Here is a 23,902-nt window from a genome sequence, read left to right as displayed (position 1 = left end):
ACCCAGGCTGACCTTGAACTTGCAATCCTGCTTTGAACTCCCAAACAGCTGGGATTACAGCTGTATGTCACTGCATTCAACTGCATCCATTTTTTAAAGAGAATTCTGCATCATACTAAGCAATACTCAATATATAGCAATGTATTGCTTAACAATGGTGTGTGTTCTGAGACATGCACTATTAGGCAATTTTGGTTGGGTGAATATCACGTAGTGCATTTACCTACACAACCAAAGATAGCTAGATGTTATTAGGCAACATAATCTTATGGAAACACCTTCATTAATGCAGTCCACAGTCAACAGAAATGCTGTTATATTGTGCATGACTCTATCACCTTAAGTAAAATTAAGACTAGAGTCCAATTTCAAATCCTCATCTATAAGGATACTTTGGATGTTCTGATATAAAGATGGAAACCAAGTATCCCATTCACTACTCATAAGCCTATTCAGAAAGAATCTGAATCCCCAATATATCTTCTTAAAATCCGAATTCTTCTCATTCAACACTGTACAAATGCTGTGCTGTATCAGACACTTTCTGTAGTGTTTCACCTAGATAACAATGTCCTTTCTCAGAGCTGCCTCCATTCCCAGAGCCTACCTATACCATACTATCTATGTACCAGAGTAAGGTAACAACAATGTAAAAGGGTATGAACATGATCTAAGCTGTTCACCTTATTTTCTTCACTGGGAATCAGAATTAGAACTGAAACAATTTGGACTGGTATCCTCAATGAAAAATGCATGAACTTGAGAGCTACAGGAGGATTATGTACCAGAAAGGCAAAGAAAGCTTTCTGTAGCAGTAAAGAAATAAATTAGATTCAGAGAAAATTAACAGAGGAAAAATAGTATACTACTTAGCAACTTTTCATCAGTATCTATCTTCCTCTTCAAAGACTCAGCTATCCTTGGGGTCTACAAAATATCCCAGGGTTGCCAAAAGAACATGCATATATAATTTTTTTGCTTGAAAATCCAGTACTGGTTTCTTTTATTTGTAATCAAGCAAAGCTTGACTAAAGCAGCTTGCTAAAGCAAACATATATTTTTTCTATTTTCCAGTATTAATGCTATTGCACTGTTAGTAGACTTTATATTTAACTCCCCCTGCCCCGTGCATGTATTTAGTGGTACTTTTATTCTCTATCACTTCTAATGATTTTCCTCACATGTATTAATTCATAATAATTTAAACTTCCCTATCACCTCTCCTTCCAAAAGAACTACTGCTTTTTGTAACAAGATTTTTTCAATCATATACAATATATTTTAAAATTAAATCAGTGGTTTTCTATTACTTTCCCACCACAATTTCCTGCATTGGTATTTCCCTTTTGTGCTTATTATTTTACACTATCCCCAATTACATATCTCTTTGGAAAATCTCTCTCTTTTTTTAAACCCTTGAAATGCAATACATATTGATAGCTAAGAGGCAGTGGAGTTTAACAGTTAAGAGCGCTGCGGGCACTGAAGCAAGACCTACCAGTACATATGAAACCCAGACCTGTCCCTGATCAGCTTGAAGTGCTTAACTTTGCTTCTATTTACTCACTTGTGAAAGGAGGAAAATAATGGTACTGACCTCACAGAGTTATTGGCAGAATTTAATTAACATATGTAAAGTACTCAAATAGGGTATGTGGCGAGAATGGAAATAATGCCTCTTGTAGTAAAGTAATATGTAATAAAGTACAACATAAATACTAGCTACCGAAGTCACCAGTAAAACAACACCAATTGTTATAAAAGCAATGGTACTCCTTTAATAACTGTTCAGAAATGAAGGCCCCAGAGCATTAGGGTTCTCAGTTCAAAGAGGAAATTATAATTAAGAGGATCCATATACCATTACTGTCCAACAGAACTTACTGCAACAATGAAATGTTTGTGGTGTTCAATGTGACAACATTAGCCAAATGTGGCTGGTGAACACTTAAAATGTGGATACTGTTAACTAAGTACTAATTTTACGTGTTTTGAATTAATGTCAAAAGATAATCCCCAAAAATCCAAAATACTGTTTTAGAGTAGTCAAATTAGACTTTTCAGATTATTCACCATTTAAATGGAACATGCCATCTTAAAACATGCAAATAAATAAGACTGTACAAAATCGCAGATATTTAGCTCAGTGGCATAAGCACCTGCCTGGCAAGCCTGAGGTCATGAGTTCGATCCCCGGTACCAAAAAAAAAGATTTTACAAAATCCAGAAATGTTTAACAATGAAAAATATATTACATGGTAAACAAAGGCTACTTCTGCTGCTGTGTGGAACAAACTGAAAAATATAAAATTTTAAACTAGGCATATTTGCATATTCCTGTAATGCCAGCACAAAGATGGTCAAAACATTAGGCTCACTTTGAGCTCAAGGCCAGCCTGGACTATATGATTTTAAGTCCAGTCTGAGCTACAAAGCGAGACATTGCCTTAAAAAAATTTTTGAATTACAAATACAACAAACATATAGTATTAAATGATAGCAACTTCCTTAGTTCAAAGGACAATGGTAAATCTCAACACTTTTGGGTATTCTAGAATGTAAGAATTTTAAGATGAAGAGGAAATAGAAGAGCTCATATTCTTGAGCTGATAATAGCAAAAGATCTGTCTCATTCTCTCATTTTAAAAATGACAAACTTCCTTGTTTTATAACTAGGGGAAATGGAAGAGAAGAAAAATGCCAACATCTTTGTATATGTTTAAACTCATGAAGACAGAAAAGTAATTTGCCCAAGATTACATGGCTAATACGCACTCAAGACAGAACTGAACCTGCACCTACCTCGTTTTAAGACTACACACCAGAACGCTTGTCAATACCAAGCCTGCTACTGGAAACAAGGCAGCAAGAGACCTTAAAATAAATCTACCTCTCTGATCATTTGAAACATCAGGGTCATCAATATCAAGATGAGGGAAATAAACAGATAAATAGGAAATGTATATGAGCCACTAACATTTTTGTGGGAAAGCTCATGTTAAAATATCCCTATGTGTTTCCTAGTATATACTACTCGTAAACAGAAATTAAATCAAGAATAAAAGGTGTCTTTAAGGGACAAGCATTAACAGAAAGAAAACAGGCAAGAAAAACATGGAAAAAGGGGAAGCAGTTTCAGAAAGATTAGTAATTGTCATTAGAAACTACTTCAAGTGCTACTGTAAACCAGTGTCTCAAACTATATATATATGTGAACCATAAAATCAATACTCTAAAATATGCTAGGTAATTGAGAGAAATACAGGGTCTCAACAGGCCCAAAGAAACAAATTATTTTGCTTTGACAAAATCAAATTATAAAACCAGTCTGTTGCTACATTATGTGAAAGAAGTCATGTGATATATACATCGTATTTACTTGTCTAGATAAACTATTCAGTAAGCTTTTGATCTTATTAAAACTTTGCTCAGAAATAAAAGTTCTTTGGGATTTGAATCCAGCTTATTGAAATTCAGGAATCAAATAGATTATGCTAAATTTTTAAGATTCTACTGTTTCACAGAAACTACATCCATCACAATCTGAACTCATGTTAGCATCCCCCCAACAGAGATCTGGCTGTCAATCTGACAGGTCCCATCATCCAAGCTCAGACACCAGCGTAAGTGTTGTTGCAGTTTCTCCTAGTAGGTCTAACTCTCAGTTCAAAGGGGCTTTCTTTTCTAAGTTTTTTCCTTGTCCTTGAATCTGATAGGTAGTACCTGGTACCCTACTGTGTCTTATCTTCATACAAGTTTTATTTTTATCTTTTCTATTACTTAGTTAACAACTTTATATCTAGTTACCAATTCTCTCTATAAAGCATGTCTGTTTAAATTACTAGTATGGATTTTGCCTAGGCTAAGAACACTAAAGAAACAAAACTGTCTCATACAGAATATAACATTGCTACTGTAACTTTCATTAAAATGTAAGGTTAGCTGGTGGTAGCATACATCTATAATCCCAGCACTTGGTAAGATGAGGCAGGAAGACTGCCATGAGATCAAGGTCAATCTGGATGACAAAGTAGTCAAGGCTAGCTTGAACTACGAAGTGAAACCTTGTCTCAAAAAATGTAAATAAATGAATAAAATTATGTTAAATGAAGACATTTTAAAAGTAAATAAGCAAATAAAATTATGTGAATTGAAAATATTAAATGGTACTTCTTATTTCCATACTTTCTATGAAGTATTACTTTTTAATCCTAAAAATACAGTAAGAATTCTTAATCCTAATAAAGTCAGGAGTGGTAGTGCATGCCTATAATTTCAACACTTGGAAGGCTGAAGACATGAAGATTACCACAAGTTCAAGGACAGCCTAGACTACACAGTGGGCTGAAGACCAGCCTAAGCTACACAGTGAGACCCTAATTTCCAAAAACTAAAACAAAAAAACAACAACAAAATCCTAATACATTTCTATATTAAACAAAGAACCAATATCATCTCTAAGAAAACAATACTTACTCTAAATATTTAGGATGACTGGGGGAACAACTATAATTCATTTACTATCTTAATTGTGTCCAAAGTTTTTTTTCACACACTTCCATTCCACTCCCTACCTTGACTTACATATTTAATATCCACTTGGTGAACAGCCTTAATATGACTGTTTCATTGTAACCCCACCACTAAAACATATTTAAGGAAAAATATTAACTGGAAGATCAAAATATCCTGAAGAAACCATTCCCAAATTTTAAATACAGTATTGAAAGAGAGAGAAAAATGACTATCTCCATCATACTAAAAGGAAACCAGTGAGTCAAATTAGTTCTACAACAGCTTGGAAGATTAAAGAAATTATGAGTCTTTTTATTAAAAAAAAAAAAGCTCTTTTCAGAGCTATTCAGATGTCTCTTATTTACAGAGGAAGGGAAAAAAACTCAAGGGAAATAGAAAAGCAATCTTTTCATCTATTTCCACTCCCATAGAAAGAAATGCCATAAAAGCACAAAGTTTTTCTACTGAGGAAGAAGTACATAAAAATGAAATAACAGCTTCACTGTTCATTTTCTTTTTGTAGTATTCTAGAAAACTAGAATCTCTCTCAATCCTAAGGATTCCTTAGCTTCACACTTATGGCTCTAGTAACTTTGTATCTGTCTTTTCTCCTCTCATGTCTTCCGTAACAAGATAATTCCAACTCTCTTCCAGCTCTGCTCCAGCCACATAGACCTCAATATTTTTTAAACACACAGAGAAACCTTCTGCCTGGGCACTTCTTGGATTTCTTCGGGGTAGAATGGTCATCTTCCACATACTTAATATAAGGCTCATTCCATCACTATTTCAGTTCTTTGTTCAACTGTCACCTTCTCTGTGATTTTCCCTGGCTACCCTATCTAAAATAACACATATCCTCATTACTTCACATTGTCCTCCATTTTAATTATCTTAGCCCTAATCACTGTCACTCTCTTAACAGATATTTCTACTTGTTTTGTTAATTTTCTCTCCACTAGTAGGTATATTCCACGATTATGGGGATAGTGTTAAATAGCGCACCAGGTATTTGATATGCTAAATGAATGAGAGGACTGACTGCAACACCACATGTAACTAACAGATGCTGTCATCACACTTTATATTCTACTCCAAAAGGTTACAACTTAAAAATCAGGTTTAGGTTATTTTTCAAATTGTTACTGGAACCACAAAAATCCCTCAAAAGATACTATGAAAGTAGATATGGAAGTCTAAGTAAGCAGAGTATGTTACCTACATTATTCATTGAACTTCACGTAAAAGTTAACCTGTAGGAAGGATCTGGTGACTTCAAAATTCTAAAACCATTGAAATGTATACAATAACTTACTTTTACTTTTTCACGTATTTTACATATTGTAAAAGAGGATAATATAAAATTAGTATCTTTAGTCTCTTTTAATAATTTGCTACGAACAATCAAAATTTACTATTTTATGGTTAAAACAAATACAAAGCTAAGAAACAACAAAGGAAGTGTAAAATTATGTTATTTCATGTAAATAACCATAACCTTACTAAGTTCACTCAGTTCACTAAACTTACTAATGGAAACAAATATTTCCAAATCTCATTACTACAAAAATCTCTGTAAGCAGAAAATCTCTCCACTATACAAAGTGCACTACTTGACAAAACAAGATGCAGTGTTTTATTATGAACTTCACCTTGAAATACAGTGTCAAATGAGTTTACTTTTAAGTGTTGAGAAAAAGAAATGAACACTCACCTTAATGAAGTTACAGATGGACAAGTCTGTCCATACAAACCCATCTGGCCACAAAGAGAATCTAAAAAGTAAACAAGAGTTAATTATTAGATGCTCCAAAATAAATTAAATTATAAATCACATTACAATTCTAATTAAAACTGTGAAAAACAAAATAGAATACTAAAAGAACAACCATTATCAGAACTCAAACTCACATGAATGAGAAATGCTACTGAATAGGAAGAGGTATTATAGAAGAAACATCAGGAAGAGTAAAAAAAGAAGCAAGCATACTACAACTGTGACATCCAAAAGAGCTGAGATTTCATAATCTGACAAATGATAATGCTTAGTGTATCCAAATTATTTAGAAAATCCCAAGCATTCCACAAAGGTGCCTAAGCCTTCATCAAATTGGGCATGCAGATCTCTGGTTCCAACATTAACTGCTCCCCCATTCATGTATCTCTTCAATGAAAGCAGTGCCACCTTCATTGGTTTTATTTACTAAACTTCACTAAAACATCTGAAGAAATAGTTCCATTGTTTAAAAAAAAAGTTAAGATTAACACTGGAACACAAGGAGCTCTGTCTGAATGAATTCTAGATTTAAATTCTAACTTGAAACACTGCTGAGACCTTAAAGAATTCACATAACCTCAACAAACCTCAGTTTCTTTATCTGAAATTTGGTAATGGAACACCTGTGTAACACTTTTATAGCTTTACCATTGCAGATTTGCTGTTAGAATTAAGTAATAAAGTGAACATATATGAAAATGTCTATTAGTGCTACTCTCCCAAGGATGTGCCAGTGTTGAATATTTTCATAAGAGAAAGGATGATTCACAAACACCAAAGATTCTTGTTATTATGACTTACATCTAGATGTTCCTCCCCTCCAAACTCCCATGTGCTCACAGAGAGTTTCAAAGGTGGCTGGATTAAAGTATGTGAATGTGGATTAAGAGTGTGACACTGGGATTAAAAGGATGGATAACAGAAACCCCACCATGGGTAAGGGCGGCACCAATCAACAGACTTGTAGCCTAAATGGAACATACAAGTAAGGAACAGAAAGCAGGCAAACTTGCTGCTACGGCTTGCAGAAATCTCTTGCCTGTTTGCCATGGACTGCATCTCCTCTGATGCCCTTCTCCCATGCCCATCTGCCGTGGAGCCAACTATGAACTGAAACTCCTACAAACTGTGAGTTGAAATAAATCTCTGCTCCTTTAACTTGAGGGTGCCAGGTGTTTTGTCTCAGCAATGAGAAAAATAACTGAGACATTAATATAAATGAAGTAAGTTAGGACAGGTATTGATGTATATGTGTGAATACACTGCACAAGTGATATAAGACTGAACAACTAAAGAGACCACGTTTAGTCTGAAAGGAAGGAGTCGCCTTCTACTGTCAGCTCTAATCAACTGCTAAGAAAGAGTGTTTTAGGCCCATTGTTTTGTTGGTGGGAGAGGTTTTTTTTGGGCGGGGGCGCAGGGTGAGGTTTGGTTTGTACTGGGCACTGAACTCAAGAGTCTTGCACTTTTCTACATCCTCAGTTCCTGATTTTTTGAAACAGAACCTTGCTCAGTTATTAAGCTCCGTAGACAGAAAGCTCAAACTTATAATCCTCCTTTCTCGGCCATCCAGAAGACTGAGATTACAGACATGTGTCACCAAATCCTGCTCAGCCCATTATTGTAAGAACTTTCAGTTTTTCAAAAGAAGAAATCCAAAATCTAATTTAAAAATCGATTTTTTATTTTCTAAATATTATGTAAGCCAACAAAAACACTGGATTCTGTTCTAAGTTTATAACTTAATTCAGAAGCTAACTAAATTACCAACAACTAAGTGTCCTGCATACGCTGGACAGACATGATTTTATTTCTGCCAGGATGACATGATAGATGGCTTGGTCACCATGTTCAGTTAAATAACTAGAATGCTAGATAATCTATTTTCAAATCTTTACAAATGAATCAAAAACCTGACAAAAAATTAGGTATCATCAGAAGTCAAAAACTAACTATAAGCAGGGAATTAGGGGGATATGCAGAGTACTAAAACTAGCTTTCCTTCACCGTTAGGACATTTATCAAACTATATGAATTCCAATTTTCAATTAATTTGAAGCCTCTTGAGGTCCAGCAAAAGTAGCGAAGTTCAGGTCTTACCCAAAAGAATTACAAGGAAGACTGCTTTGGAAGAGGAGAGGTTACAGGTGAGGGGATTTGGAGATGGGCAATTTGCAATGTAAAGCAGGCTAGTTTCAAAAGTCAGAAGCTCCAGGCTCAGGCTGGGGTTACAAATATACACCATCACACCAGACTGAAAACTACATTTTTAACATTGGCACCAGGTGTAGACAGGAGATAAGGGTAAGACAGCAGTGCAGTGGTGTTTCCTCTGATAGTTCACAACCATATTCTGACCTTCCCCCATGTTTATGATTTTAAAAGCTTCATACTTAGAAGTTGTTTACAGTGACTGCAGGATGGCAGTTTTCCTTTTCAACCTCAACACATGCAAATGCAAATTCTCCCTAGGGAATCCTCTTTGACTTAGGCCTTTAAAAAACTTCCACAAATAGGATCATAAAATTAATGATGTGAATACATTAATTCAATCAGTCATAAAACCCAGAAAGAAGCAAGCCACTCATAGCAATACACAGCAGAAACACCAGTTAGCATAATCAAAACCAAAGATATTGCTCTGTTTTTATTGTATGAGTGCTTTACTTGGCCCTCTATTGTAATCGCATGTATACAGATGAATCTCAAAATCTTTGTCTCCAGCAGGGATGAATAATCTGCTATCCAAACATAAATATCTAATATCCCTTCCTTGAAATTCCAAATTTGCGTTGTCTGAAATTGAATTCATCATCTTTACTTAATGTACTTCCTATCTTGATAAAGTGGCATGGCCTTCTCATCTAAGCACGGCCTTTGGGTTTCTAGCTTAATTTTCACATTTGTTAGAGAAGAAAACTTCTGTTGGACTCAGTTTTATGAGATATGACTTCTCTAAATACTACTAGTAGTTTACTCCTCTCCAAAAATTGCATGGTAGGTGGATATAACTTACTTAACAAAAAACTTGAACACCAAGGAGTCATTGGTGGGGACTGGCTCCTAAGAGGTTTAAGAATTAATGAAAGCCTAGTACAGTGGTGTACGCCTATAATCCCAGCACTCGAGAGGCTGAGGCAGGATTGCTGTGAGTTCACTACATAGCAAGACCCTGTCTCAAAAAACAAAAACAAACGACCCCCCCGATGAAACCTAATGAAAATATTCTAATAGTAATGAGTACACAATTTTGTGAATGTACTAAAAACTGAATTGTACACTCTAAAATAGAAAACTGTATGGCATGCTAAGTTTTACCTGGTTAAAAAATATTTTTTAATAAAAGGTGTTTCCTGCATCTTGTTTCTTTACTTGTTGATTCCTGTTTTCTCAGTCTGCTAAGAGTTCAGAGAGGGAAAATGATATTATATATCAAGTCCCCCAAACTGCAACATCCTTAGAACCTTCAGTCAATTACCCTTTACTACCAACTCTAGTTTCCAGCTAAATTTCCTATTCTAATGTAACGCCATGCCTTAGTTGCAGATTTCTCCAGTTTTCAGTTAGATTACTGAATGGTGTCCTGAATCTCAAACTTGTAGACTAAAAAAACCCGTATCAAACTTAACAGGCTACTAATCAGCAACACCAAAATCTCCTAAAAAGCTAATAATATTCACCCCCAAATCAGGAAATCTCACTGCTGATGTCCTCCAAGTTACAAACTTGTATCTCTATGGCACCTACTAGACATGCATTACATTCCTCAATTACATTCATAATTTATATGGTTTAAATTTGGTTTCAACAGCAATTAGTAGCATTTTCTTCACATTCTCTGAAAATCAGTATGTCACAAGTTTGTACAGAATGACACAGAATACGGATTTTAAGTCACTCACTATTTTGCACTCTTCAACGTGTGTTACTGCATTATATTCCACTTTCAACAGAAGAATGTGGAATTCCTTTAAATAAAAGCAATTAAACAGTTACAAACTATTTACATTTAGGAAGCAGCTGTTAAAACAAATATAGTTGTATATTGGTGCATTACTGGGAATAGGAGGTGAACGTGGAGAAAGTTATTTTCAAAAAGGTCCCAAGTAATTCCTATAAGCCCTCTCCTCTCCTACCCTTATAGAAATACAATGCTTTATAATTTACAAAGAATTTACAATGATGATGTTGTAGGCAGGGGTTGCAAGGAAAACAACTACATACAGGATACAGAATTTATACTATTTTATGATAATCACCCAGCATTAAATAGAGAAAATGCAGGAAATCTGTTCACCACACTAAAGATCTAGAAAATCCAGCCAAGGGTCTGGATCCCACAGCAATGTTCTGCATGAGTCCAGCTGAAAACCTAGAGCCCATGACAATGACCCATTCAAGTCTGTTTTATGGATATACAGAGAAGGCCCAAAGGTCATCGGTAGAAGCTAGAAAGTCTACGCCAGCAGGGTGAAGGATTTGTGCAGTAGATTGAAGGTTCTGCAGTGGAACCAAGAAGCGATGACTCAAAATAAGAACCAGGGCATCCCTGAAAATTACCACAGCCATCCTCAGTGACAATGAGGTCCCGAGCTCCTCAACGATCAGAATTCAAGTGTGACATATCAGGAAGCCACCGTGCCAATTTCTGCTGGAGATTAAACAGCACACATCTTGCCCTCTGGAGCCAAGAAGGGATGCTCAATGTAAGGACCAGCGTTCCTCCAAAGTGAACCGCAGCCATTCTCAGTGATAAGGTCCTGAGCTCTTCCAATGAAAATAGCTAAATTCATTTCGGAGTTGCTAGCCATGACAAGCTCCTCCAGAACCAATGGCTCCAAACAACACTTAGGAGAACACACAACACCCCACTTTTCCCCACATCTCCTTTTATGCTGGCAACTTTCCTCAGGTGGACCAGCAACACTCAGCACCATGCTGATTTAATTCAGCTGGTGTTAAATTGACCACCAGTTTTTAATCCATAACAAATGATTTTTGATTCTGAAGACCTACACTGGAATTCCACCTCTGACAATTACTATGTACCACTGATTATTATTGGCAATTTCTCCAAGGTTAACTTCATGTTTCAATTACTATGAAAGTAGACTGAATAAAAGCATGAGCATAATACAAGACAAAAAGAACTGAATTTTTGAAAACAAATACTACAGCAAGAGGTCAAAAAGCTACTCCTTTTATTACTTCTGAATCTAGAAAGTATACAATTCATTAATTTCCATGAAGGAAAAACCTTTGTGATTCAGGCCATTTGACCTAACATTATGAACTACTATATACTCTACTATCAGTCACAAGTAATCATTAAAGTAGTGTTGGAAATAATCTGTATTTTAATCAGCTAGAGTAAAATGTGCCAGATGAAGCGCAAGGAAAAGAATCTCGCTGAGTGAATAGTAATCAGTTGTCCACCCCAGCTCCATTAGTTAAACCTGAACACACCCAGGTGTAGCTTGAGCAAAATTGTCATCCGCTCTCCTCTGATTAAATTCATGAGGATCCTCAATGCACCATGGAAGTATTAAAAGAGAGGTCAGAGGAACCTGTTCAAAAAGAATAAAAACTTGAGAAAGTAGTATTACAGATAGCAGCAAGAGATGTTAGGGAGAAAAAGGCAATTGTGTCAAATGTGTATCAAGATGGACACAACAGAGGGATATTGGCTGTTAGTATAAAATAACTGCAGAGTTTATTGTGTGGAACAGAGAGAGCAAAACTTAAGATTGCAATGAGGGGGGGCTGAGGATTTAGCTCAGCGGCATAAGCACCTGCCTTGCAAGCAGGCAGTCGTGAGTTCGATCCCCGGTACCAATAAAAAGGATAAAAAGGAAAAAGACAAAAAAAAAAAAAAAAAAAAGACTGCAATGAGGTTAAGAATTCCAAGAGGGAAAAGAAAGTTAACCAACCATTGTATAAAGTGAAAGTAAATGGAAAGTGCAATAAAGTCAATCAGAGCACAGAGGTATAGATTAAGAATTCAATAAAGGCAAGAAGTACTTTTAACTTTTATTCTGTCATCATTATTCTGCTTTATTCTTCACAGCTTTTCTCATCATTTGATGTAACTTTTATTTACAGTTTCTCCTCCACAAATGTAAGCTTCATGAGAATAGGAAGTTTTGTCTGTTTTATTCTCTGTACATCCTCAAAACCTTGGGTACACGCAAGCCCTCATTTGTTAAATGAATGAATAAACCAAGTTCTTCCAGAGCTGGAAAAAAGAAATTTAAAATAAGGTATGACTGAAAATGCATCAAATCTTTAATTAGCACAGTCCTTGTAGCAATCACTTCTTTCTACCCCAAGCAATTTAGGACCAACCCCGTGAGTTAGGTATCCAGAATATACAAAGAACTCATACAGCCCAATAAGAAGACAATCCAAGGATCTCACCAGCCATATTTACAAGAAAATACACAAATGTCCAATGAACACATGAAAAAATGTTGATCATCACTAGTCACAGCGAAATGTAAATCCAAACTACAGTAATATACTACTTCATTCCCACCAGGATTGCTTTTTTAAAAGAAAGATAATAGTGTTGCAAAGATATGTAGAAACTGAAACTGTCATGTGTTGCCAGCAGAAATCCAAAATAGCATAGCCCCTCTGGCAAACAGTTTGGTGATTTGCCAAAAAGTTAAACATAGATTTACCATATGAACCAGCAATTCTGCTCCTTGGATATAATATCCCAAAATATAAAATCTACACCCACAGAAAAACTTAAACAAGAATGTTCTTAGTAGCACTAAATCCTAACAGAAAAAAAAAAAAATCCAAATGTCCATCAACTAATGAATAAACAAAATGTGTTATAACCATGCAATAGAATACTCTGACAAAACGTCACAACCTTTGAAAACATGCTAAGTGAAAGAAATTAGTCATAAGAACCACATGTATGATTCCATTTATATTAAATGTCCACAACTGACAAACTGATATTAGCAATTAGGTTATACCTGAGTAGTTGCGTTACACAGATTAGGGCTAGGGGGAAGAGAAGAGGTAAAAGGAGAATAGAGATTGCTCGAAGGTATGGAGCTTCTTTTAGGAGAGGAGAATGTTCTAAAATTAGAATGTAGCAATGATTACACAACTCTATGAATATATACTAAAAAACAGTGAATTCTACACTTCAAATAGGTAAATTATATGGTGTATGATTAAATCTCAATAACGTTGTTGGGGGAAAAGTGTTCAGAAGCATTATACAAATGTTCTTATTTGTTCTAATTCCCACTTCTCTCATTAGTACAAGATCCATTCCCAAATCCCAATGCTAGAAAAGTAAAGTAATGACTATACTAGAAAGCAACTCTACTAAAAGCAATTACCTTCAAATCAATAGTCCCCTCCCTTGAACCATTCAGTAGCCCTTGTTTTCTGGGCCTCTATTATTTCCAAACGTGACGTGCATTCATAAAACGTATTTAACAAAAATATACATACAGTCCACAAAAAAGTTCATACACCTGAAATTATTCTAAAGGAACTTATTCTACTGTTACCTATGAATCAACTACTTAGGCTACCCCAGTGGTGGTGAACCTACAACACATGTGCCACAATTGGCTGTTTGTTATTTTTGAAAGCTCTAATCAATGGGTATACCTTCTCTTCCTAAATCAAGATCAGGCCCAGGAAGAAACAGAAGACAAGAAAAAAAAAAAACCCATTCAAGCTTCGTAAGTTCTTCCAAACTCCTAACTTTACTTCCTGCAATTTATATAAACAGATCACAGGTCACCCTCTTCAAACCAAATCATAATTCAGTAAATAACACAAGATTCTATTTCTGAGCCAGCCATTAAAAACCCACAGGATAATCCTGAAGTTTCAGTCTCTCTACTAGACTCAATAATTTACCCACAAGATGCAGTGACCACACAAACTGTGTGGTCAAATAAAGAACTTTTTCAAAGTATAGATTTATTTTTATGGGAAATATGATGAAAGTATATGAAGTTAAATCACATTGTTTGTTTAAATCCCCTGTAATGAACATACATGAAATATTAAAAATCTACAAGTTTAGTCCAAAAACATTGAGCTCCATTTTAAACAACTTCTAAAAGTATTCACTAAACAGAGAATAATCTTTTAGAAGACTGAAAGGTTTTGAGGCTTTAAATCTGACCTCAGTTATATTTAGAAAATCAACATGTCACTACTCTGGATCCTGTATCTTTATCTTGGGCATTTGATTCATGTGCTTTCCCTGGTGTAATTCAAAGCAAAAGACCTACCATACTCTTGAAGAGTAAATCAAACCCATCAGAATTTACTGGTTGTCAAGAGTAACTAAATGCTATACTGTAACAAAGATAGAAGGATAGTCTCCATTACCAGAATTTTCTAACAAAATAAAAATTACCTATCCCGTGTCCCCCAAAGTTAGTCTTTAAAAAAAAAATTACTGACTTCATATGAATCATTTCTATTCCATTTTTAGAAATTTTAGGAGTCTAGAATGAAATCCAGGAAATTAAAAGTTATCTCAGGTGATTCTGATTTACCAGTTAATTCAGGAAATATTGATTTAGGACAAGGATAGCACAAAGGTTTCATTATCATTTGTCAATCAAGTTCAAATGATAGTGGATGCCCGAAATGCTTGAGAAAGTCGTGTCTAAAAGCAACCAGAAATTAGTAGATTGCCAGGACCATGTGATGGGGAAGCGCTAACATGCAAATCATGTACTGTATGTGTATCTGTCATCCCTGATTCAGATTGTAGAATAAGATCTGAATTATTGCTTTTTAAATGGCAGAAAGTCCTAATGACTCAGGGAAAAGTAGAACTATTGCATGAATCAGGTCTCTTCAAAGTTCAGAACCACAAGGAAAAATAAGACATGATGTTTATAACCTTGTTGGAGAATTAAAATGCTACATGGTAACTATAACATGAACTTTGCTTTAGTTCCCCCAAAGAGACAGTATAAGCACTGACAGGCCCAAAATAGGCGTAATTTAGATTGACTCAATAATTAACCATGGGTCCTGATCAGTACAAGATTCCACTGGGAGCATCCAAGGGGAAGTAATAGGAGGCTACTGTAAACAAGGCATGACCCATAAGAGGGCAAACAATACACTTGGTATTATTTCAGGAGGCAGCTGTCTCTACCATTACAATGTTGGCTTCTACTAGGTCAAATTAACCTTCATACCTACCTCAATGCCTAGTACTCCTTTTGGACATTACATTCCAAACTGCTTGCTGAAATGATGTAAAAGAAGAAAAACGTAATACATTTTCAAAAGGGATAGTAACAGTATCTGCATCTTTGGTACAAAAACATAAAGAACCAAAAGAGTCAAATGGTATCAAAAAGTAAGGAGGAGAAACTGCTGTTAGAATAAAAGAAATAAGAAACATAACCAACGCAATGTGTAGACTTGGTCTACATATTGATTCAATTAAAAACAAATAATAAAAAGGTATCTTTAATCAGAAATTTGATTTATCACAGCTCAGCCTTTTGGCTAAGATCAAGTGTAGGAATCTGATTTATGAACTGAATATCAGATGACACTGAAGACAATCGATTTTGTTATAATCATAACACAGATGCATGAAAATGTCTTGTTTAGAGATACATACTAATAACAGGTTTTAAAAAGTGTCTCAATTTTTCTTTCAGGTACTTCAGGCACAAAGAAAAAATGAGACACGTGGAAAATACCTTAATTATTTGAATCTCAGTGATTGCTAAATGGCAATTCATTATTATTTTATATGCTTTACAGCATACTCAACAAAGCACTTGTACCAAAGTCTTTTGAATGTTACTCCCTCAACTCTGGCATTGTACAATTTTTTTTTTCTCTGATTTCAGGAAGTTAAGAATGAACTAGTGCTTAGAAAACAGCATATAGTCAATCAGAAGAAAATGGGTATTCATTTTGTTAGCTATCCTAATAAGAAATCTCTTTAAATCTACTCAAAGAACCTCTTGTAAATTAATATGAAAACTGAGTATGAGCCAAAGCAATGACTCAGTTGCTACTGCTAAAAAGAAACAAAATACAATCTTAGACCTTATTAGAATAGTACTCAGATCTAGGAGGACTGTAACGTGTCCAATGCACACTTCACTGTGGTTAGTTCATACCAGAGTACTGTATTCTGTTTTGAGCTACTCATGTTAAGAACACTTACAAGCTAGAATGCTTGCAGGGAGGGATACAGACTAGTGAAGTGGTTAGAAACCAAACGGCTAGTACAGAACGACTGAAGAAAGTGGGCATGTTTAGTTTCAGGTAGAAACACTGATCTTCAGACTTCCATCTCATCTCTACATGCAGACCCAGCATAATATTTTTCAGACTATTTCAAGAATTGTTAATGGGCATTTGAAAAAGCAGGAAAAGAGGGGAAAATGCAAGGCAGTTATACTATTAGTGTCTCAGTTCAACAAAAGGTTTGTGCTAATAACAATTGCAGAAATCTTTATACCTATATCCTGAACCCTGAGCAACTACTTTATTTTATTTATTTATTTATTTTTTGTCTTTTTCCTTTTTATCGGTACCAGGGATCGAACTCACGACTGCCTGCTTGCAAGACAGGCACTTATGCCACTGAGCTAAATCCCCAGCCCTGAGCAACTACTTTAAAGATAACAACATGTAACGTACAACTACTGTTATTCTATTTTGTTATGAAATTGTTTTACCTTTTTTCCATAAAATAAAAAAGAATGTCTACAAACTAAAAAAAAAAAGTGACATGGCTAGGGATTTAGCTCAGTGGCATAAGCACCTGCCTTGTACAAGGAGGCAGTCATAAATTCAATCCCCAGTACAAAAAAAGAAAATAAGTGATAATCATTCTTTTATCAAAGTGTTCAATATCTGAGACTCCTTTGTGAATGTCTAAGAAAAGGATATTCAGTATTTCTAAAATGTGAAAAGTTATTCATTCATTCAATAAATAAACTTTACTGAGCCTCAATTATTTCACAAACACTCCCTCAGGTGCTAAGGATACAATAAGGAGCATTTTTAATATCCTGGAGTATAGCTGGCAAACAACCAACCTGATTCTTTTTCTACTCCTCTCACCTCCATCCTTTCTAAATCTTCGACTATGCCTTCAGATTAGAGAACCCAATCTCTAATATTATCACAACCACTATCTCTTCCACAAAGCTTTCTTGATCATCATCAAGCAAAAGCACTCTCTTCTTGGCAAATCCAAGGCTCTTTTTCTGTAACATTCCTCACATTCCTTGTAAACAAACACCTCTTAATTACTTCTGGGTTTCTCATAGCACCCAGAACAGTGTATTGAATGCACAGGTATCAAAAAAAAATTTTTTTTTGCTGAAAGAGTATTCACCTTTAAATATTTAACATGTTATCTTGTGACAGGCAAACAAAGTCTCTGCTATTCCACATGGAAAAACAGGCAAAAAGAAATTAGAAGCAAATTTTAACTCAATTACAGCTGTCACCTTTCAACTACAGGCAACAATAATATTCAAAGAAAAGCTAAATGACTATTGAGCATAGTGGCACAAGTTGTAAACCCAACATTTGGAAGGCTGAGGCAGAAGGATCACCACAAGTTTGATGCCAGCCTGGGGGTACATAGTGAGTTCAAGGCCATCCTGAACCACAGAGACCCTGCCTCCAAAAAAAAGAAAGAGAGAAACAAAAAGAAAAGCTAAATGACTATGTGAAGTGCTGAAGTGAGATAGCTCACTACACTGAATGAAGAAAGAACTACTATATAGTATATCTCTCTACACTAGACAAAAGGTAACTTTTGATACAAGTTATCTGTAATATTAAAATTCTTAAAGTTAATCATGAAATATTCTTTCTGTTATTAGCATAAGAAATACACAACAATGCCTACCACATTTCATGTACAACATAAGGACAGCCATAAGCCACATAACATGTTGCACCGACAATGGTCTCATAAGAATGTATCACCCCTAAGTGAAGTCATTATCATTTTAGTTTGTATAAGTACAGCACACTTAGATATTCCTACAAAGTCAAAATAACCTCACAACACCCTTCTCAGAACACATCCTTATTGTTAAGGGAAGCACGACCGAATATAGGGAGGATAAAAACCTAAAAAGAGTTTCCATTCCAGAAGAGTCAATACAGTATTTCTTAATCAGGCTACCAAAGCAAACCTGATACAAATCAGAATGCCTACATCATCTACTTCAGTAAGCTGTTCCTCAGATGAGGAAATTCTTTATATTTAGATCAATGATCTTCAATGTTCTATAAAGAATCATGAAGACATCAGCTACTATTGTAACTACCTAAATATACAGCTAAAAGCATTAAATCCTTTAAATAAGCAAACTAGTCATTCTGCCTTTTTGTTGTTGTTGTTGTTTGTCTTTTTTCCTTTTTTTAATCAGTACTGGGGATCGAACTCACTGCCTGCTTGCAGGCAGGTGCTTATGCCGCTGAGCTAAATCCCCAGCCCCCATTCTGCCTTTCTAATTCATAAACAGAAGAAATGGCAGGATACCTCTATATGCCAAAGATATCTCTGTGATGTCTCTCACCAACTAAAAGCTGCAGTCTCTGCTGATAGCAAACTCTGCTTTCACTTGTGTCCCCAGTATGCCAGCACATAACAAGAGGGCAAATAAGTGAGCGAGTAAGAGAAATGAATAAATCCAATGTTTATGAGTTAAAAATAGTATTTTAAGTCAGGTGTGGTGACACATGCCTATAATCTCAGCAGTTGGGATGGTGAGGTATGAGGATCACAAGTTTAAGGTTAGCCTACGCTACATAGTGAGTTCAAAGCCAGCATGGACTACATAGTGAAATCTTGTCTCAAGAAAACAAAACAAAACAAACAAAACCCACAATACCAAATTTTGCTTGCCTCTGGAGGACTAAAATTAATTTCTTGAAAGGACCAAAACCTAACAAAAACTTAAACCACTTACTTCACTCGAATCTTGACCTACAAGACTGTAATTAAATAAGTTACCAGGCTCATTGATTTTCATAACTGCTTAGAAAGCAAAATACTTTGATAATACCAGCTTTTTAAACTGCCCTTCAAATGTGCTAACATTCATATTCTTCCAAATTTTCATCTGGAAAAAATAGTTTGTTTTCTTTTAAACTATAAAAGTACGCTCACATAAAGACAGGTTACTCGTTGCTATGCTTTTTCTCCCAGTCTTTTCCATTCAGTTACATCTTCTTTACATTACATACTCTCAGTCTTCTAACCCACCATGCAGTTGGGCATGGTGACACATGCCTGTAATCGCAGCAATTGAGGAGAATAAGGCAGGAAGATCACTAGCTTAGGCTACATAACCAGCCCACCATGCAAGAGACAACAGATTTCATGCTGTGGCAGTAATCCAGGCACCCTCAGTAGAACCATGTTCCAAATAATTTCTCAACGTACTTTCACAAAATAAGACCTAATTTGTTTGGCAATCCTTAAGAGTTTCTATTCTAAGTTCTTCCCATCCTCACCTCCAGAATTCTAAAGACACAGAATGCAGATTTAGTCAGAATGCTTCCAAAGAATGAAAAATTGACCTACATTTAAGGAAGTTGCCCACTAGTTTTACGACTCCTAAATTTGACAGTACAAGTCTAGAAAAGAAATGCAGAGTTTGGGCTCTAATGTCTGCTCCCCTATTAAGTGAGTGTCACTAAGTAAATCTTAGCTTCAGTTTCTCCATTTATCAAGAGTATTACTTGCCCTACCTACATCAATCAAAGGGCTTCTGTGAGGCTCCAAACTGTAACAAACTCAATAAAATTCAACCAAATATAAGATGAAAATGTTTCAAAAACACAAATGCTCTCTAATAAACAACATTCAATAAGGTTTCCTCTGACTGGTAAAGACAGCATTTCTCTGGTGGCTGCTCTCCATGAATACATGATAAAACAAAACCATTCATCTACAACACATTTTACCTGTCTATTCCTAAGTATGTCACAGATTCACAGACATAACCACACCAGCAGAAACCAACGCCATGTCATTCACTTCCTGCTACAACACTGTTCCATCTTCTTTCAAAGGGTACAATAGCTCTCAACACTGTGTTCCAGCTTCTTTCAGAGGGTCCAGAACTCTCAGTAGCTGGGTATCTGGCTGCTGTCACTTTAAATAATTTCCAGAAGTGTACAGCCAAGCCACAAACGCCTTTAAAAGTTATTTTTAATAATTTAATACCTGTATATTCATCAGCCAAAATCTAGCATGTTAACAATAACCTATTTCCAATATACCACTCCAATCTCATTTCTAAGCAAACAAAATTTGAAACTTTCTTAGTTGAATTCTAGCTGTCTACCCCCCTCATCTATTTCTCTTGTAAATCTCAGTTATTAGAAAGCTGTCCTATTAATGTTATTAAAGAAAGGTTAGGCCTCAAACATGGGAAGAAAATGATTCCAAGTTTTGAGGTTTTTTAATACAATTACATCAGCACAAAATTCAATCAATTAGGTGATCAATCTGACACTATGTCACTTGAGCAGGATTCTACCTAGGCCAGGGATATAGCTCAGCAGCACAGCACCTGGTGGGCAAGCGAGAGGTTGAGTTTGATTCCTAATATACATCCCCACCCAAAAAAGGACTCTATCTAGGAAAAATTTAGTTATGCTTTTAACTTTGTACCCCAGGTCAAAACTAAAGTCAGCTGATTATGTAGTTTCCTACAGGGTCATCATAGGTAGGGCTAAGTTTTTAACAGAATCTGTGACCATCTCTCTCTACACATGACTTGAAAATAATAAAAAATAGACAACATAGTGTTTGGAGTCTCTAAAAAGTCTCTATGATTATGTTCTAACATTAGCTCGTCTAATTACACTCTGAAAATTTGCGTTCATTACAGACTACTTCACCCCTTAATGACGGGAAATAAGTCAGTACAGTGTTAATGTAGGTCTAATTACACCAAAATGAAATCACTTTAGATTTATAATAAAATTCTTCAAGCAACCAAAGTAACCTAGAAATTATTAGAGCTGGGCATGGTGGCACATACCTATAACCCCAGGAGGCTGAGGCAGAAAGATCAAAAGTTTGAGGAAACTCTTGGTAACGTATCTCAAGACCCTGTCTCAAATTAAATAAAAAAGAAAGCAGGGGAGGTAGTGGGATGTAGCTCAGTGGCAGAACACAGGTCTCATATATACAAGGCTCTGAGTTCAATTCTCAGTATCAACAAAAAAATTTTAAACAGAAAAAAGGAAAGAAATTATTTGAATCTAAGCCTATCAATGGTGTCAAAGTAAGAGTTCTTACTGAATTGGGTTCTATGTTACTGTCCCATAACATATATTCATACTTATCTTTTATCTCGTAGTACTAAAGTTTCATATCACATGAATTACTGTGTCTCATATATTTTATCCTAATTCTATAGAAAACATCACACTTGAAAAACATCACATTCTCAGGTTATCAGTTAGTATGTATGTCAAGTAGAATAACAGTAGAAGGTATCTAAGAACAAAATGTACTTAAAATACATAGAATGCTGTTAAAAACATAAGTATAACATCTGGTTCCATGTAACAAAGCTACTTCCATATCCCAACAGATGGTCCACAGTAATAATGCTTTGCTGATCTGGTTATAACAAATTCTATTAAATCAAAAATCCTGTACAGCAGATGCCTTTTCCAATTTCAGTGTAAGTCAATCTCTTTAAACCAAAAGACTGTGCTTTTATTATTTGTGCACTAAGACCCAGTTATGCCAATTAAGATCATCAAAATTTTTAACAATTGTTATAAAATGCCACTGTGATGCAGTATTTTCTGATTTGGAATGGAGTAGGTAAAGAATTATCTCCCTCTCTATGACTGAAAGGCTAATTGTTCAAAGTGGAAAAAAAATTTAACAGTTAAAAGAAGGCTTTGGAAAGGTTAAAAATGAGCATTAGCTGTCGCAAGCCCAGGTTTCCTAATAGTGACTATATGGAAAGCAAAACAACTAAAAAGCCAAGAGAGCAGTGAAAACAATGTGATTTCTAAGCTGAGAGACTATTAGCAAGGACAAACAAAAACAATATACCCAAATATTTAAGCATTTATCTTTGTATACTATAATGTTACAATGTTAGGTCCATATTTAAAGAAAAGGTGGATGCAATGTCAAGTTAACTTTGGTAAAATCCTATCTGCATATTCCTAGTCATGCTCTTACTTGGAATATTACTCTCTTTTAATTTATAACTAGTAAACAGAACAGTGCAGTGATTAAGAGCTACTAAATTCTGAAAACAGACAGCAAGGGTTCAAATCCTGGCTCTTTATTCCTAGCTATGTACCTCTGAACAAGCGACTTAATCCTTCTATGCCTATTTCCTCATCTGTAACACTTTGATGATAATAAAATCTACCTCTTAGGAGTTGGGAGGATTATATAATAAAAGTATTTACATCATTTTTGTGCCAACAGTAACGCCTCAAAAAATGTTAGCCATTATTATTTATCATTATTGTCATCACCATCTTAATTCCTATTAAAGTTCTGAAAGACAAAGTCTGAAGTCTTGACATGCTAAAGATTAATCATTAAAATTCAGTGACTACTCAAGTAAGTAATCCCTGTTAAGTCTCTAGAATTTTTCGTGGGGATCCTCTAAATTAGAAAAGCAGCACATACTAGAAGAAACAGCACAAACACAAGCCAAAAATTATTTGCTCCATTACTGCTCCACAGACTTAAATGTGCAAGCCTCCCGACCCAAATTTCAAACTGCTCATTTTACATTATAGGGTTATTGTGAGATCAAATGAGATAATGCATGAGAAAACATACCCAATCCATTCAAGCTCTAAATAAATGCTCAGGGCCCATGTATTACTCATTTTCATACCCCTAAGGCCTACTAAAATGTACAACAGAGGTTATAATCTGCCAGGAAGGCTACAAAGACTGTAATGTGAAGAACTGATGAAGATGAATAAGAAACTTAAATGTGCATCAACTGACGAACAGTCAAAAATGTAGTACATTAACATAATAAAATATTATTTGACAATGAAAAGGAACTGCTGATACATACAACATGGATAACCACTGAAACACACACTAAGCAAAAGAGGTCAGACACAAAAGACTGAAATGAAAACAGCATGACTCCCCTTATAGGAAATGTACAGAACCAGCAAATCAATAGACATGTTAAATACATTACTGACTTGCTTTGGACTATGTGTGTATGGAGTTGGGGAGGTGACTGCTAATGGATACAAGAGTCCCCCTTTCGTGACACTGGGAATCGAGAACCGAGGGCCTTGCACTGAGCCAGTACATTTTTTTGAGACATGGCCTCATTAAGTTGCTACGTTTCCCAGAATAGGTTTGAACTTGTTATCCTCCTGCCTCAGCTTCCTAGAGAGCTGGGATTATAAGCATGTGCCATCACGTCCAGCCAAATTTCTTTTTGAAATGTTATTCTAAAAACTGCTGTGGTTATGGTTGTCCTCTGTGAAGACACTAAAAACCACTGAACTGTATACTTTAAATAGATAGATTCTATGGAATGTAAATTTTATCTCAATACATAAAGCTGTTCTGAAAAG

General features: G+C 35.4%; 1 protein-coding gene across 10 annotated transcripts in view; it reads right to left on the bottom strand.

The window, feature by feature from the left end:
* Positions 1-23,902, bottom strand: part of LOC134472810 (zinc finger protein 684-like) — a 122,555-nt gene that overhangs the window by 95,599 nt on the left and 3,054 nt on the right. For all 10 annotated transcript variants that reach the window (XR_010042785.1, XR_010042786.1, XM_063235160.1 and 7 more), the window contains one exon: positions 6,230-6,290. Coding sequence is in view for 4 of the 10 variants with exons in the window: in XM_063235160.1 (XP_063091230.1) it covers positions 6,230-6,273 (44 nt within the window). In the remaining 6 variants the exon portion in view is untranslated. Of the gene's footprint in view, positions 1-6,229; positions 6,291-23,902 lie in introns of those variants that run through there.

Source organism: Cavia porcellus, unplaced genomic scaffold, assembly GCF_034190915.1.
Source record: "Cavia porcellus strain 051 isolate PalLab524CR breed Dunkin Hartley unplaced genomic scaffold, mCavPor4.1 scaffold_25, whole genome shotgun sequence".
Lineage (NCBI taxonomy): Eukaryota > Metazoa > Chordata > Mammalia > Rodentia > Caviidae > Cavia > Cavia porcellus.
This window is presented reverse-complemented; position numbering and strand designations above follow the sequence as displayed.